The sequence below is a fragment of the Lepisma saccharinum genome, chromosome 12 (genome assembly GCF_977018435.1).
Source record: "Lepisma saccharinum chromosome 12, izLepSacc3.1, whole genome shotgun sequence".
NCBI classification, from domain to species: domain Eukaryota; kingdom Metazoa; phylum Arthropoda; class Insecta; order Zygentoma; family Lepismatidae; genus Lepisma; species Lepisma saccharinum.
The window spans coordinates 42,333,254-42,350,858 of record NC_139240.1 but is presented as its reverse complement, the minus strand read 5'-3'; the positions used below and the strand labels follow the sequence as shown (position 1 = coordinate 42,350,858).

Below are 17,605 nucleotides of genomic sequence, written 5' to 3'. Positions count from 1 at the left end.
TGTTTTTTTTTTCAGAAAAAATAAATTTTACTTGCAACCCTGGATTGGTGCTGTTGGTTGAAGATATAGAGGATGCAAAATACTGTCATATGAGCACTTCTAGCTTTTAAGAGAAGCTACAAGTGTATGATTTTTATAGCAATTTAGACTGATAAAGCTGATGGTTATATGGAATTTCCCTGCTGATAAAGTCACTCAGTATATCTTAATAGTATCCACATTTCAATACTATATTCCATTATGAGAATAATAAGTAAATTTGAGCATGATTTTTGACATCACATTTATTTATTTATTCATTACAGTGCCTAGACCTCAACAAATTTGAAGGTTTTGCTACTGAGATAGAAGCTGTGAACCGTTCACAGGTTCTAAGCGAAGACTATAAGCTATGGAGCGTCATATCATTCCTAAACATAAAAGATGGTAATACTTTGCCACCATACATAAGATACAAAATAAGGTAAGATTACCATGCCTCTTTTGTTGTAACAGTATTGTTCTCTGAATGCTAATGGCAATGGTTCTACATTAACATGCAATGCTAATTGGTCATTAAACATTGTCTAGTGCTTTAAACTATGCTTCTTCTAGCACTATGTTTCAAGAGAGCACCTCTTCTCCTATCTTCAGGTAAACAAATTTATCTTTGCTGGTGGTGGGAGGCCAAACCTATAACAGGTCTGTGATTTTACTAGAAATCCGGTGCCTTCCGGAATTTTATGCCAAGGTTTCCTCCACTTATGCTACTATTTGTAAATTTTGAGGCATGAGGAACATGCACGGAATGAATCACATAGAATTCAGTGGAGCAACATAACAGTACTGTCCTCCTCCGTGGCTGAGCTGTGCTTTGAACTCTGACTGACGGACGGCATGGGTTCTCGGCCTGTCTATAGGACCTGTGGCAACCCACCTTCGTGAGGAAATTGAGGAGCTATGAGTGAGTAGCATAACCCGGTCTTGGAAATCTCCTGTAACGGCCGAGGGTTTGACATGCTGACACCACGTCACCCTATTACCAGTTGAAAATCTCCACACCTCTAGGTAGGATTATGGGAGGGAAACTGGCAGTTGGGCAGAAGGGCCAAGGCCCTTCGAGGGCTGTCGCGCCATGGAATATTATTAACCTAACAGTACTACACAAAGAACCAAATTGGAAACTGAGCAGCAGCCTTCATAGTAATGACCCAAAACCCTATAAGTAGAGGCACATATTGTTGGTAATAAAAAAACAACATTTCGTTACAAAAAGTCAATTTCAGGTTCAAAAGCTGTAAATAAAATAAAATTTCACTGTTATAGCAGTGAAAAGCGGTACATAAAATTACATTTTTATTTTAATAAAGTGAATATAATCTTAAATTTGATTAAAAAATTGCACTTACTACACAAAATAAACATATCCCTTCTATTAGCACATTTATGTTGTTATAAGAATATTAAGTTTATTCCTGTATAACGGGGTCCATATTTGCTTCTCAAATATTTGCAGCAGAATTAATCAATTTTCCATGAATTGCATAACTCTCAGGATAATTCTGACTTCAGTAAGTGTCACGTCGGTAAATAAACTCTAAATTTCATGTTTAAGAGGTTATTTCGCATTTTGCAGTTCATTTTGCGTTATTTTGTGACAAGAAAGGGTGGGAAAATGCACCTCACGTCTTTGAGAAACATGACAAATTAACTTTACAATGAGTTATATCTAGGGACGTGAAGTTTTCGTTTTAACGATAACACCGAAAAGTTGAGGAAAGCAAAATAAAGTGTTTAAAATGTATTTGGGTAGGTTAAGGAGGCAAGTTTTTGGTGTTTCGAAATTGTGAAATAACGTGAATTATGCCATTTTTCAGAAACACCGAATTTTGATCTTTAATGCGAAAAACTCAGCAAAATATGCAATATAAACCGGGGATAACATTTCTTTTGTTCAAAGAGAACTGCCTGAAGCTCTGAGACATGTCACTTCCAGTCTAGCTGGTAAACGTTTGATTCAAAAGAGATTGTCATGCTTCATGTATTGCAGTTTGGCGCAGAAATGACTGACAATGCGTTGACCTCGTCCAAAAATAGAATTCGCTGCGGGGATCTTCTCAGAAGGGAAGTTTCGTACGAACAAAAATTTTCAGGGAGAAACGCCTGTTGTGTTGTGTTGGGACTTTGTGAGGGGCTTAGGGGTGTCGATGTATGTGGGTACACAAAACGTTTTGGCATTGTTAGGGAAATTTCAGTCAGTTAGAATCCGTGAGGCTGCATGGTTTGTGCATCGTCTTGCATTTCCTTTTCCTTCTGTGGTGTACTTGAAAGCATCCCAAAGCCAGCAGTGAATGCATTAGGTTTTTTTTTCTGTAAGACTTTATGCTTCAGATAAAACTACTGCATTGCAAAATAACATGGGAGCAGAAGGATTTCTTGATTAAGCTCAGGAGAAGTGAGCCGCAAAGAGAAAAAAAGTTTGTTAGTTTGATTTGTTGTTTTACTTTGACGTCCACTTTATACGCATAAAGGCTAATCGGAACTGGCCCTACAGTTTAAAGTGAGATTCGTGCCAATATGTGACTCCACCGGGTATCGAACCTCGGACCGTGTGAACACTAGCCGGTGACGTCACCACTATGCCGTTGGCGAGGCCCGAGAAGAAAAGTAAAGCGAGTGAAACAAACCGGCAGCTTTCTGTCGTTGAAGGCTTCTAGAAGCCTACAAGAAGGAAATAAGAAAAGGAGTACATCACACTTCGAACTGTGGAAGCCTTTGTTAAAGTAATTATTCCATTATTGGAGTGAATTAAAAAAAACACAATCTTTCCATTTAGAAGTGCATTTTGTGTGGGAAGTGTTGTGTTGTGAGTGAATACTGTGAACATTGGCTACGCACCATCCACGCATGGAAAACCATCAATGTTATTATAAACTGAAAAGTAAATTTCAAGAAAACAATTTGTGAAAATTTTATTCTGTGAGAGTGAAAATTTGGAAATACAATTATGTTCAAAGATTTAGGTGATATCCTTCAATAAACATTTCATATTCAGTGGTGTTTGAGATGAAATAGTTTTCCAAATGCAAGAAATTTCATCATTTCTCACAAAGGTAAGCCTTAAATTTATTTCTCTTTGTCATTAAAACTAAAATTTGCCTCAATTTTCCATGACTAAAGCAATGTGAAAATCTAATGCAAAGGAAAAACAGTATAAATGCATGAAAAAATAACACCGATTTTCAATTAATAACACCAAATTTTGCCTTAAACCGCGAAAAATAACACCGATTGCAGTAAAAAATAACACCAAAATTTAGGGAAAAATAAAAATAAAACTTCACGTTTCTCACATTACGTGTTCTCGTCAAAAACTAAATATGCCTCCCTCTACCTGTAAGTCATCCCAGTGTTGAATTCAAGCAAATATGGTTCCCTCTGCTCAAAAATTAGAAATAGTTAGTTCAGAATTCTATGGAGTAGTTGGTTAACACACTGGATATGTAGTAAAATCAGAGGTTTTGTCGTAGGTTCAGTCCACTCCACTGGCAAAAATATATTTGTTCCCCTGTAGACGAGAGAAGAGGTGCTCTCTCAAAATGTGTTTGAATAAGAATAGTTAAAAGTACTAGACAATGTTTAATGTCCAATTGACATTGTTATTGCTAACATATGCTTATGATTGCTTTATTATGCTCAACCTTATTTTTAATTAACGATATGACTGGCTAATATGTTAATAATGCTTTGTTAGGGAGTCAGCTAATTAACTGATCCAGTGTTTTTAAACATAATGTGTTACTTCTTGCTTTTACCATTATGCAATCTATATATGCTGTATCATGTTGATCAAGGGGGGCCTAACACATTTTATATTCACAGGGCCAGTAAACTACTTTCATGATTAGTTTCAGGCTATATTACAAAGACTGTCGCAGAGAAGGTGAGACAGATTTTTTTTCTGGCTTGGCAACACTGCCTATGGTTTCGGCCTTAGTTGCATTGTGTAGGATGACTCATTCTGTTTCCGTAGCAAGTTGTCACATGTTGCGAAACCACGTTAGTGAGCAGCTATGTTGATTTACGTGGAACGTGTTTCGTTTACCTCTCCAGGTTTTTGTGTATAACATTGCTTTTCGCGATGAGTATTCAAGATGAACAGGGACATGCCATAAAATTTTGTTGGCTTTTAGGGAAAAGTGCTGCGGAGACATATGCAATGTTTCAACAGGCATATGCCGATCAAGACAGACTGAGTAGAGCCACAGTGTACCGATGGCACAAGTTGTTCGAAGATGGGCGCGAATCAGGCACTTTGCTTCCGCATCCTGGACAAAGACCTACCGTGATTAACGAGACACTAGTGAATACTGTTGCAGCAATTATTCGTGATGATAGGCATATGTCTGTACCTATTTTGAAAAAAGATGCACGTCTACTCGATATGGCTGATTCTGAATAAAAACTTTGTGGTTTGTAATTTTTTGTTTCATTTTAATGATTCTTGGAGGGGTTCATCCATGTACATGCTTGTCTTTTAACTGCTACACCGTCACGACTTTTTGAGCCATTGCGCTCATTTTGGTCTCAATCGGCAGCCAATGAACCAAATTTTCACCCTAGTACATTTGCTAGCCAATGGAGGTCGTTGTTTTCCTATACAGGAATTAGTCTCACCTTCTCTGCAACAGCCTTTGTACATTTAACTTATACTAAAGAAAATACCTCAAAATAAAATTATAGGTTACAAGTAACAAGTAGGCCACACAAAATATTGTGGTGTGCTGGATGTGGCATGTAGTTTGGACAGCTCTGATATAAATATTACACAGTTATTTCTTTTCTTATTGTTGTTTTGATAACATGAAAGGAGATAAGAAATAACCATCTCAATACCAATAAAGTAATAATAGAATTTATCTAGACTGATACCACCCATAATATAAAAGATGATTTGAATGTAGTAACATCATCATGAAATACTAAGTGTGTATTTAGTAGGGATGGGCCAGATTAATTGGTATTCTATCGTACCAGCGTCCTCCTCCGTAGTCGAGCGGGTTAAGGCGTTCACTCGTCTTGAGATCATTCGCTGCGGGACGGCGTAGGTTCGAATCCGGCTCTGGTCGGAATTTATTCGGCCTTCGTATAGGGCCGGTGGCAACCCACCATCGTGAGGAAATTGGGGAGCTCCGAGTGAGTGAGCGTAATCCGGTCGAGAAGACCTACTATAACGGCTGGGGATACGTCAGGCTGACCCCCCGACTATTCCAATACTGGTTGAAGATCTCCACGCTTAGAGGTGACGAAGGAAAGCGTGGGAGGGAGATTGGCAGTCGGTAGGTATGCCAAGGCCCTTCATGGGCTGTTGCGCAACGGATTATTATTATTATCGTACCAGCCAGCATAGGCATATCTGTGTATTATTTTATTGGTAAAATTATCGATATTTTTACCGATCCAATATGTCTTAAATATCTTACAATTTAGTGCAATTTTGTTATAAGTTTTATGCATATATACAAAAATTTCCATTCTCTACTTTTTCTTAAAGTAAGTGTCTAAATTGCAGCTTCTTTTGCATTGCAGTCATCATCTAACATATATTTATTAAGGAGGTCAACGAACCATTCACGTTCTTCAAGGATCATTCAGAATTTCATATATGATCGGTAGAATATTGGCAATGGCAAATTTTATATCAATATCAGCCAAAATTTCATATCGGTCCATCCCTAACATTAATATAAAAGGTGGTTTGAAAATAGTAACATCTTCATGAACTATAAAGCTGTGTATTTAGATTACAGCAGTTGGTTAACATCTACATTGAATAGTGAACATATTTTCCACATAGTTTTTTTCCCATTTTAGTTAATGAAGTCCATATTTTCTAGGATAGAATCCTCCAGAGTGGATGGTACAGGACAAGTGAAGAATTGGTTGATAACTCCTCGACCGCGAAGAGAACCGTTGATTGATCTCAAATATTTTACATCTGGTTTTATATATATACAAGATATGATAGATCGGGGCATTAGTGAAATGCATACAGGAACAAACAAAACGCCAGGAATGATTTTGCAACAGTTTCCTTCACAATGTTATATAGTGGATGAGTAAGTACTGTATAGTTTTTAAAGATCCTTTCTTGTATTAACTGTGATATATCATAGATAAAAAACAAAAACATTTAATACATTTAATGATGGATATGCATGTACATAGTATGCCATTAACTATGACATTTACATGTCATTTTACATGTCACTTTTCTTCTTAAAGATTACATCAGATAGATGTGTTCCATCTCGGCGTATACATTCTGAAAGTCTGCTGTAGAAACTCTGGAATGCCCACTGTATCATGTCTCAAGGAATATCAGTGATTTCTGCTGCAATCTTCTGTTTCAGTTCAGCAATGGTTGCAGGACGTGTGCTGTACACTCCACTTTTGAGATGTCCCCACAGAAAGAAAACGCAAACACTGAGATCAGGCGATCTCGGAGGCCATGAAATGTCACAGTTACGTGAAATGATCCACCTTCCAAACAATTTGTGAATCGCCTCCATCGATTGTCTAGCAGTATGTGACACGGCTCCGTCCTGCTGAAACCACATGTTGTCAGTGTCAAGATGTGCTTCATGCAACTTCGGTGCAAAGAATGTTTCAAGCATAGCAACATATCGATCTGACACTGTTGTTGCAATGCCTTCCTCTCTTTCAAAAAAATAAGGGCCGAAATCACCATGACTTAACACTGCACACCATACTGTAACCTTGGTGCCATGTAATGGACGCTCGTGAGACGCTCGTGAAGCTGACAAGGATTTTCCTGTTACCAGTAACGGAAATTCTGTTTGTTAACATAGCCATTAAGGTGGAAATGGGCTTCATCAGACATCCAAAAATTGTTAAGGAAATTGGTGTCCTCGTTAACCTTAGCCAACACCAATTCGCAAAACTTATTACGCAACACAGGGTCTTCAGGACATAATTTCTGCACAATCTGTAACTTATAGGGGTGGCTTCATTTCATGCAGTATACTTTGTACGGTTCTTTGACTACACTGTAGGGCTGATGCATGTTGTCGAATGGAGCAGCGAGGGCTCCTCTGAATGGCAACTCGAACTGCTTCAATATCCTCTGGTATACGTACTGTTGAAACTCTACCTGGGGGCTTCTTCTTCAACGCTGAACCGGTTTCTTTGAAATTACGCACCCATGTTGTAATCGCATGACCATGACATCCTAGCTGGTAATGCTGCCGAAATACCCTTTGCACTGCAGTCACACTATCACCATTCTTATAAAAAGCTTTCACAGCGAAAGCATGCTCCGAACCATTCCAATGCTGCATCATTACTAAATGGCAAAGCATCCTCAATGATGTCGCATTAGTCCCGAACAAATATTGCCAATTCCACATACAAATTTTGCCGTTTCTCTGCACCACCCGGTATATCTTCCAGCACAAAATGGAAATGACAACTTGCCTTACTAGGGCCAGTCAAGAACTTATTGGAATTAATTAATTAAAATTTTTGGGCATGGCATAATGTAGCCATTTTGCACCCTTCAGAATGTACAAGAAAAAGACTTTTATCTAAAACAATTACTCTAAGGTTAAAAAAAAGTGTAAAGAAGCATATCCCTTGTGTAAACACAGTTTATGATTAAATTCTATGAGTACCTTACACTTACTTGAAGTTGGAACATTTTGTACAAACCAAACACGTACCAAAAATACCAAAATAAAACTAATAAGTGTAAGATACCTATATTATTGATTGTAATTTTTTTTATTACACAAATGAATGAATGAATGAATTATTTTTTTTTGGGTGCATTGGCACTGATCTTGGAATTGTGTTATAACTCCGTAATGGTACAACCAACATATGGCAACTCTTACATAATCACCTTCAAAGTAGGATGTTTTGCACACTCACACTCACACATGCTTCATTCATGTTGGAAACACTGGCAGAAGGCTTTTTTTTTGGTTCCAGAGTTTGTATGTCACATTTGAGTTGATCTGTAATCAATGGGTCCCAAGTTCCGATACCCAGTGAGAGCACAAGTGGTTCGGATCCAACTTTAAACTGCAGGTTCAGTCCCGATTTGCCTTCCTGTGCATAAAGTGGACTTAAAAGTAAAACTCACTTGTACATGGTCGCAAAACATATCCTCTTGAGGCCCGTTTTCAGAGTGGGGAACAGCCAAGAGTCACTCAGAGTGAGATTTGGAAAGTACAGTGGTTGAGCAAAGGAAGATAGGAATCTTTTTTTCCAAACAAGAATATCCGCACAACAAGTGATATGTGACTTGGTGCATTGTCATGCGCATGCTGTTCAAATTGCATTGCACTGAATGACAACTTGTCTAAACTGAAACTGAACAGTATTGACACTGTACAGTGAAACTTGTCCAGACTTGTTACAACTGTGATCAGACATGCTGAGCTTCCCACTACAGAATTATCTTTCCAAGTTACTGGTGGTCTTCGCAATAAAAGAAAACCTTACCTAAATTAATGTACGAGGGTGTTTCTGGAAAGTAAGTCACCACTGTATCACAAAGCATCCATTCATACCTAATGTAGAGACTGTTTCATGACCTTGAAGTTATCAAATATTCATTACATCAGTTTCCCAGATGCCATACATTATCAAAGGTACCAAATAACAACTCAATCTTCAATTTGATTAAAATAAGCTGCAAGTGGTTTCATCTTTGAACACTTGAAATATTGATTTTTCCCCTCCACCTCTCAAAAACATTGATGGGCATAGTTAAAAGTTAGAACCTGACAGACAGTATTCAGATTTAGGCTGTTTTGTCAACCATATTTCATCATATTTTGTGATATCAGTGTTCTTCTTGAAGGTTCGCATAACCTTTTTGTTGTACATGCAAAATAATCTAACAGTTATTTTTAGTGGTTTTATCATCTCATCTTCACCCCTCCCTCTCTCTCTCTCTCTCTCTCTCTCTCTCTCTCTCTCTCTCTCTCTCTCTCTCTCTCTCTCCTCCTCTCTCTTCTCTCCTCTCTCTCTCTCTCTCTCACTCACTCACTCAACCTCACTCACTCACTCACTCACTCACTCACTCACTCACACACTCACTCACTCTCTCTCTCTCTCTCTCTCTCTCTCTCTCCTCTCACTCACTCACTCACTCACTCACTCACTCACTCACTCACTCACTCACTCACTCACTCACTCACTCACTCACTCACTCACTCACTCACTCACTCACTCACACTCTCTCACACACACTCTCACTCTCTCACTCACACTTACTCACTCACTCACTCACTCACTCATATATATGGTCTGTAAAACTTTTCACAAATACTTCAGTTATGTCCTACCAATATACATATATAGATAAACCTGCAGAAACACATAATCACGTCCCCTCACCACACAAGCAGTGTTACACATGAAGCATTTTTGTAAAATTTATTTTGTTACATCCACGATTTCCAAATTGTGTCATTACGCATTCTGCACATTCAGATGATTATTCCATATTACCAAGGTTCCACTGTACTAAACAATTTACTGTCAAAGTTTCTCGTAAGAATGAAATTTATTTTTAAAAATAGTCTTACAGATTTTTTTTTATATGAGCTGATCAGTAATCATTAAAAAAATGTTCATTTCTAGTTTCATAGATAATGTTGCTGCAGATCTTCCGTTGCTGATGGTTTTGTCGTGGGTGTATTCATGTGCAATAGTTGTAAGATCAATTGTCCATGAGAAGGAACAACGCCTGAAAGAAACATTGCACACAATGGGATTGGATAACCCTGTACACTGGCTTGGTTGGTTTATTGACTGCTTTGTTGTGATGTTTCTAACGTCTGTATTTTTGACCGTCATGTTAGTGGTGAGTTGTTTTTCCTACACGAGTTATGTGACTCTTTTTAAATTATAAATACTCTTGAATTGATCACTGAGTGAATGTTTACTGTTAGGTAAGAATCATTATAACAAAATTAATAAAAGTCAAAGTACTAATGTATGTTTTTTTTTAGGGCTGACCTGATACCCATACCAATACCGATACTGATTTCTACCGATATCAACACTTGGAAATTGTAACAAATAAAAGTTGTTCAAAATATTATTGTATATATTCCAATTGTATGCATTAATTTACCAGAGTTTAGCTTTAAAATATTGAAGAATCACATCAGAATATTAACCTGAGATATACATATCACCAACATTTTTGTTTTTTGTACTTCGCAGCAAATTGTTTCTATGTACAAGTATTGGTATAAACATTGGTATCAATTGAAAACCATATTTTGTCAGACCTAATAATATGATTTATGTATGAAAAGTACTAACTATGGGTCTCACTGATGGTGCAGTGGTAGCGTCGTCGCCTTGTAATCAAGGGGTTTTGGGTTCAATACTCAGTGGAGGCTAATCTCATAGTGGTTCAGATATGACTTTAAACTGTAGGTCCAGTCTCGATGAGCCTCACTGTGCATAAAGTAGACTTTTTTGAAACACCAAATCAATCAATCAAGTACTAACTATGTTTATCCTTTGCTTCTCTTTCAGTATGGCAAAGTTGTAAAGAATTCTGATCCTGGTGTTGTGCTCTTACTTTTTACTTGTTACACTCTTGCTACCATCATGTTCAGCTTTCTTCTATCAACGTTCTTCTCAAAAGCAAATCTCTCGGCTGCTGCTGGTGGAATGATATACTTTCTACTGTATTTACCACATCCGGTTGCTACGTTGTATGAAATGACATTTAATGAAAAGATGTTCCTTGTAAGTTGTTTCTTTCTGTAATGCTGATAAGTATAAAGGAAAATTTAGATATACTGGGTGTCTATAAATGATGTGTACAACTTCCTTTCCCCGTAGAATGAAAACGAAATTACACATATCTTCTCTGTGATAGAAAAACAAACTGTCAACTATGAAAGTTTCGGCAACATTGTGCTAGTTCAGGACTCTGGAGACTGGTGGCGCTAGTGGGTTCAATAAACAGAAATGGCATCTCCGCAATAAAAAAACTACGTGTGTATACTTCATTTGTGGACACCCTGTATTACACTTGGTACAGTTTTATGGATGGGCAATGTCATGTTTTAAATTTTCCATTAAGCCTCTGTCTGTACATCAGGGTCTCCCAGACCCTGTACAATTAATATCTCTATGTATTTATGCACAAAAGACAGTGCAGGTCATTGGTGCCTATGTGTAAATTGAGTTTTGTGTCGGATGTGTTAACAGGGGCCTGTCAAGTATCTGAGCAAGATTTTAGCTCGTTGAGCAGACAGATCATTTACTTGATGCTGTGTGCTCATTGATCAAAATATCAGTGCCTTTGAATAATCTGTGATAAATCTGCCTGCATCGAGTGGGCAAGATTTCGGTGTTTGAAAAGCGGTTAATTATGGAAATAGAATAGTTGATGTTTACAAAACTATCAAAATTTTTCATTTTCACACCCTTGCACAACTTTCCAAACCATGGTGTGTATTTAATATTTATTATATTATTTGGAATAAACAACACTTTCACTTTAATACAATTACAAAAACTGGATATTACATCACCTTCTGTTACTTGAACTTCCTCTGTAATTGTAATTACGCAAGCCGAGGATTATAAATATTTCCTCATTGATCGCCACACCACCCTGCCATCATCATACAGTTTTCCTCCTCTTCCCCTTTGCCTCACGAGATCAAAAGACAAAAACGCTATATTCTGTGGCCAAAACCTGTGGCGAGCAAGATTCAAGTTCGCTCAGCGATCAAGTGAGCAGCACTCTCAGCTACATGCTTATTTCTAATCATCTTGAATTTATGAACAAAAGAATGAATTAAATTTCACATTCGTTATGTTTATTCAAATAAAGGAAAATATATTTGTTTTTTAAAAAAAAGGTTTGTACTGAACCTAGAGCAATTCACAATTCACCCATGTATACATAACTTTCGTTGGGGCATGAGATTACAAACCAAATAACATTATATGGACTCGTCCTTTCACAATAATGTATTTCTACATTAATTCGCTGACCTTGCATTACCATATCATTGTAACCAAAAACCATTGACTTTTACATTAGTATTATTTATCATTTGGTACTTTGTTATATTAAAGTATTTGAGATGATACAATGACGTAGAACAGGGTACTATAACATTTTCACTGTTAACTTAAATAAATATTGTCCGGCAAGTTGAAATATCAATTCGCAGTTGTACAAAGTGAAGAAACTGCATTTGCAAAATTAATATCATATAATGTATTATTCTTTTGTCACATTGTGACATTCACTAGTCATTCATTTCCACGTTCATGTTCATAAATATTTCAAGTAAAAACGCGAAGGTGAAGATACAACTTCTATGGGTCTATTTATTAGTAAGATAACTGAGCAATATGCAGTTCATTAGTACCTATATTTCCATTTTGTCACACACATTACCACATAATGACTATTGATTCTCGTTGCTATAGCAACGTTAGAATTCCAAATATCTCGTTTATATAGTGTATACAGCAATAAATAACATAAAACATAATTAATGTTGTACAAAGTAATTATTATACATTTTTTTGAACGTTAATATAAAGTGATTTATATAATATGAAATTAATAATTTCAATAAACATATAATTATATTGTGCGGATTCACAGAACCGTCACAAGATTTAAGTATCAATGACTTGCACGAAAACAAAGGTATACATCGAACAGTTAGTTCGTCTGTGTGCTATTATACAGTGTGTTTCAAAAGTTGTGCAACCAAAATTTGAAAATTTATATCACGAGAACCGTAAGAGATATTTACATCGGATTTGCTGCATTGTAAAGCCTCATCCTTTGAAATATTTTTTAATGTTTAATATTATCAATTTATTCCATACAGAAAATTAAATAAATTAATAACTGGCCAAACGCAGCGTTAAAATTTTTCCAGAAATGCACTTTTGAGTGAGAAAACTATATAAGAAATTATCGGAGAGTCACAATTAGACGTCTGATGACTTATCCCAAGTCAATCTGTCATTTGCGACTAATAATGATCATGTGCAGCATTTGATTGATTTATGACTGACGATTTTATGGGTTTAGTGAAAAAGTGCCATATTTGGGACATATCTCCATAGCTGGCAAAACACTAGCAGGTCGAAAATTTGTCAACAGACGCTCGCAATATGTGCTTAAATATTGGCCCTGCATTTGCATGAAAAATCAAAATCATAATTTTGCACCGAAATTTGACTTTTAAGTTTAAATTTCTCCGCACCTGGCAACCCTGCCATCCTAACACAGCTGACTGGAGCTTTTTACGAAATGGTAAGGGCGAGTCATAAGTGTGGCTACTACAAGTCTGGATTTCATCAAGGCTTTTTGGGTTTGTCTACTTTTTTTTTTTTTTTTTTTTTTTTTTTTTTTTTTTTTTTTTTTTTTTTTTTACAGTTTGGACATTAAGTGTTCCGATTAAATCACTAAGCTAATCATGTAGGCTATCACTGGGTCAATAAATTTGTTATCATTTATCCAAATAGAAACAATTACAATATTTTATAAACATTGTTCATTTGCTGAAAACATCCGGGAATTGATCTTCAACTGTAAATAACAACTCTTAACAATTTGTGGGGTCATTTTTTGGTGTTGATATTGTTGATTGTTGTCAAGTCGGAAAAGAGAAACAGTCTGACAACAATAGCAAACGTGTCACTTTTACAGGAGATGCTCAAAGTGGAATCCCTTTTCATGGATACATGCTCACACTCTTCTAAGCATGTTGTTGAAACTCGGTGAAGTGTTTCGTCCTTAATGTTCAAAATTGCAGTTTCAATGTTGGTCTTTAATTATTGCAGGGTGGTTGGATGTGTCCTGTAAACTACTCCTTTGAATTAACCCCAAAGATAGAAATATAGAAGATAAATCTGGTGATCTGGGGGCAACAAACTTTTGGAAACAATCCTTTCATGAAAAAACTCTTGCAAAAATGCCATAGTTTCGCTGGAGGTATGGCAAGTAGCGCCATCTTGCTGAAACCAGCAATCGCGTTCGTCCTCTTGAAGCAGGGAAATAAACTAAGTGCACAGTACACAGTACACAATTCCATCCACTGTTCACTCAAATAAAATGGGACTCACAATACGTCGTCGGGATGTAGCACACCATTCTCCAAGTTTTTGTGGATGGAGCGGTAACCATTGGAACGCATGAGGATATTCAGAAGACCATTTTCTGCTGTTTTGGCTGTTGACATAACCATTCAAATCGAACCAAGCTTCAACAGTGAAAAACAAGGAATTAATTAATGATGCAATTTTCTTCGATGAGATATCGAAACAACCTTCACTACTTCAAGCATGTATCCTTATGAAGGTGCATGGATGTCCGGAAAGGGGGAGGTCAAGGGGAGCCATGACCCCCCTGGAAAATGAATGCCCACCTACAAATTATATATTTCACATGCAATTTCATTTCATTCACAGTAATTTATGATAATTATTATGATTGTGTTGAAGAAACACGATAATTTCAGACTGAAGCAGTGTTTTTGAGGGGGTCATCAATATTGTAGGGAAAAATATGTCTCCTATGCCCCCCTCCCTCTTGAAAAAAAATACCTTGCTTGCTCCTCCCTGGAAAAGATCCTGCAGACGTCCATGTCAAGGTGTCGCAGTTCTTGAACAGCGCGAACGCGATATGGTTTTAGGGTATCTTTCTTCACAGCCCTGTGAGCACTGGAAAGTGACAAGTCCGCTTAAGATGCAAGTTTCCTCAGGCTTTTGGTTGGAGATTGTTCCAGGCATGTACGCACACCGGTTGAAAACGATGGCGACCATTTCTTGTTTTGTCCCATTCACTTCCGGTTTCTTGAAATCGACACACTAGTCGTAAAACAGTTGCTTTGTGAGGTACAGCAGAAGCAGGGTATTTATCTTAAAAAACTTCTTGCACATGAGTAGTAAAATACTCTTCAACAATGTACACGTGCTTCTCCAATGAATACACCATGCTGAATCAACCAGACACTACTGGTGAAGCATGAGCGAAGAAAATTCAGGGTAGCCAGGGGCAGCCTAGAATTCTCTCGAGAGTCCAATTTTGCTACAAAGTCATGATTTATGATTTTTCACGTAAATGTATGGACAATACTTAGGCACATATTGCGTGCGTCTGGTGACAAAATTTTGACCTTCTAGTGTTACCATCTACAGAGATATGTTTGAAAAATGGCACTTTTTCACTCAACCCATAAAATCGCCAGTCATAAATCAATCAAATGATGCACATGATCATTATTAGTCGCAAATGACAGAATGACATGGGATCAGTCATCAGATGTCTAATTGTGACTCTCCGGTAATTTCTTATATAGTTTTCTCACTCAAAAGTACATTTCTGGATAAATTTTAACGCTGCGTTTGGCCAGTTATTAATTTCTTTAATTTTCTGTATGGAATAAATTGATAATGTTAAGCATTGAAAAATATCTCAAATGATGAGGCTTTATAATGCAGCAAACCCGATGTAAATATCTCTTACGGTTTTCGTGATTTAAATTTTCAAAGTTTGGGTTGCGCGACTTTTGAAACTCTGTACTAGGCACATGATTACCATTGTGAAGGTAACAAATACAACAACAATCTCTCAAATATGCGTTACACAATGTACTGGACGTCAACACTCTTATCCAGATTTAGGTGTATCTAGGTGAATGCACATGACGTTAGTATGCAAATACTAATACACGAAACTCCAACTTTCATGCATATATACTGACATTGATACAATGCACATACAAGTTTGTGCACGTAAATCCTATCCCACATAATCCTACGTGTGGTGGATCAACCTTCTTTGTTTAAGAATAAATAGCAAGGCTGTCTTAATATGGCTGCCGTAGAACATCCATCTTTATTGTGCACGAAGCATATTTCCACATACATTTTTGGGCTCCACCAGGTAAGAGAGGCGACTGACCTTACAGCAACTTCCTTTCAATGTGTTCCGAATACAGATTATCACAGTCATCAGCTCCTCACTGCGATATTTACAGCTAAAACAATACAATTTACTCCGTGCAAAACTATATCAACATGACCCCTCCATGGTCTGGCTATTCCGACTCATGAACATCCCCCGCACTTTTCGTTATTCGTACATGTGGAGGAAAAGACAAATTTCTGTCCCCATGCCCTTTTAACTACAAAACTTAGAAGAGCGCACAGAACAAAATATAATTTCACTATGAAACACCTAAATCGAATTATGTACATTAATTTATAAAATTAGTTAATTACATAAATCCCAACCAACGTGCAATAACGTCACACTCACAATGTCTTTTTCAACAGCCAATGTTCCAGAGTGGCCAAGTCCTGCCTAAAGTTGCAAATTGCTTGACTCGGCAAAGGTACCAACTTTACGAACTAATGTTTGATTCTTCTTCTTGTATTTAGACAACAATACTTTCAAAATTAGGATAAAAATCATTATAATGAATGCCACAAATACTTATATTATTGCTATAAAGTGAGAATGTTCCCCAAATTGAACAATTTTAATAGTGGTGTACTGCTGCTAAAAAGACATCGGAGCCATCTGTTGACAATTTTTTAAGATTCCTGATACACAACTTTTGTGAAATCTCTTTACCTTTAATATTACATCTATGTTAATGACCCAATTAACTCAATTTATGACTATGGTCATAATACATGGGGACAACACAACCCAAGCCCCACAGAAGATTATATTGGCTGCGAGCCCATATATCAGAGCCAAATACAGTCCAGGGTGTACTACAGGAAGAGGAATATTAATTATTACATGTATTAATACATTTATAAATATAATCTCGAGCTTGGTTGTAGTTGATGACATGATTAGTACCACACTCCAGACACCTTTACCTCCTCCCCCTGCCATAAAGCAAGTCTAATTCTCTTGTTAAAGTACAGCTTCAATTTTCATCTTAACCAACCTTTTGGTATGGGTTTTTCTTTAAATGTAAAATATTTTATTTTCTTAATCGATAATTTCCAAATTTACCTAAGTGGGGGTCGAATATATAAAGGTTAAGAATAACAAAAAAAAGTCAAATTTTGGATTTGTTGTTTTGGTAACACCCTGTTCGTTCTTAGTGAAGCTTTATGCTAGTGGTTTGGATCCCCTTTAAACTCGCTCCATTCCTACTTTTTTTTTTTAAAAAAAGAATAGAAACAAGGGATGAATTTCGAACTGCACACTTTGTATTCTTTCCTATTTTAGTAGTAAAATAAAATTGACTATTACATTTTATGCAAAATGGAATACAAATTTAATTTCAGTGCTTGTCCTCAAATGTTGCGTTCTCATATGGATTTGCTTACATTGCATATTTTGAGAGGGTTGGAAATGGCATGCATTGGAATGATGTGTGGGACACTCCAGTACGATTTGATGATTTTCAAATGGGCACTTGCATTATGATGTTGGTAGTGGATGCAGTAATTTATGGAATTCTCACATGGTATATTGAAACTGCATTTCCAGGTAAGGCATTTGTTACTTAAGGTAAAGAAGCTGAATTTAGAAAGCAGCAAGAATTTTTGCTAGATAATT

At 36.8% G+C, this 17,605-nt stretch overlaps 1 protein-coding gene across 4 annotated transcripts in view; it reads left to right on the top strand.

Annotated features, from left to right (window-relative positions):
- Positions 1-17,605, top strand: part of LOC145996028 (phospholipid-transporting ATPase ABCA1-like) — a 270,557-nt gene that overhangs the window by 57,024 nt on the left and 195,928 nt on the right. For all 4 annotated transcript variants that reach the window (XM_083132208.1, XM_083132210.1, XM_083132207.1 and 1 more), the window contains 5 exons: positions 306-463; positions 5,877-6,098; positions 9,655-9,877; positions 10,564-10,779; positions 17,332-17,536. In XM_083132208.1, the coding sequence (XP_082988334.1) occupies positions 306-463; positions 5,877-6,098; positions 9,655-9,877; positions 10,564-10,779; positions 17,332-17,536 (1,024 nt within the window). The remainder of the gene's footprint in view (positions 1-305; positions 464-5,876; positions 6,099-9,654; positions 9,878-10,563; positions 10,780-17,331; positions 17,537-17,605) is intronic.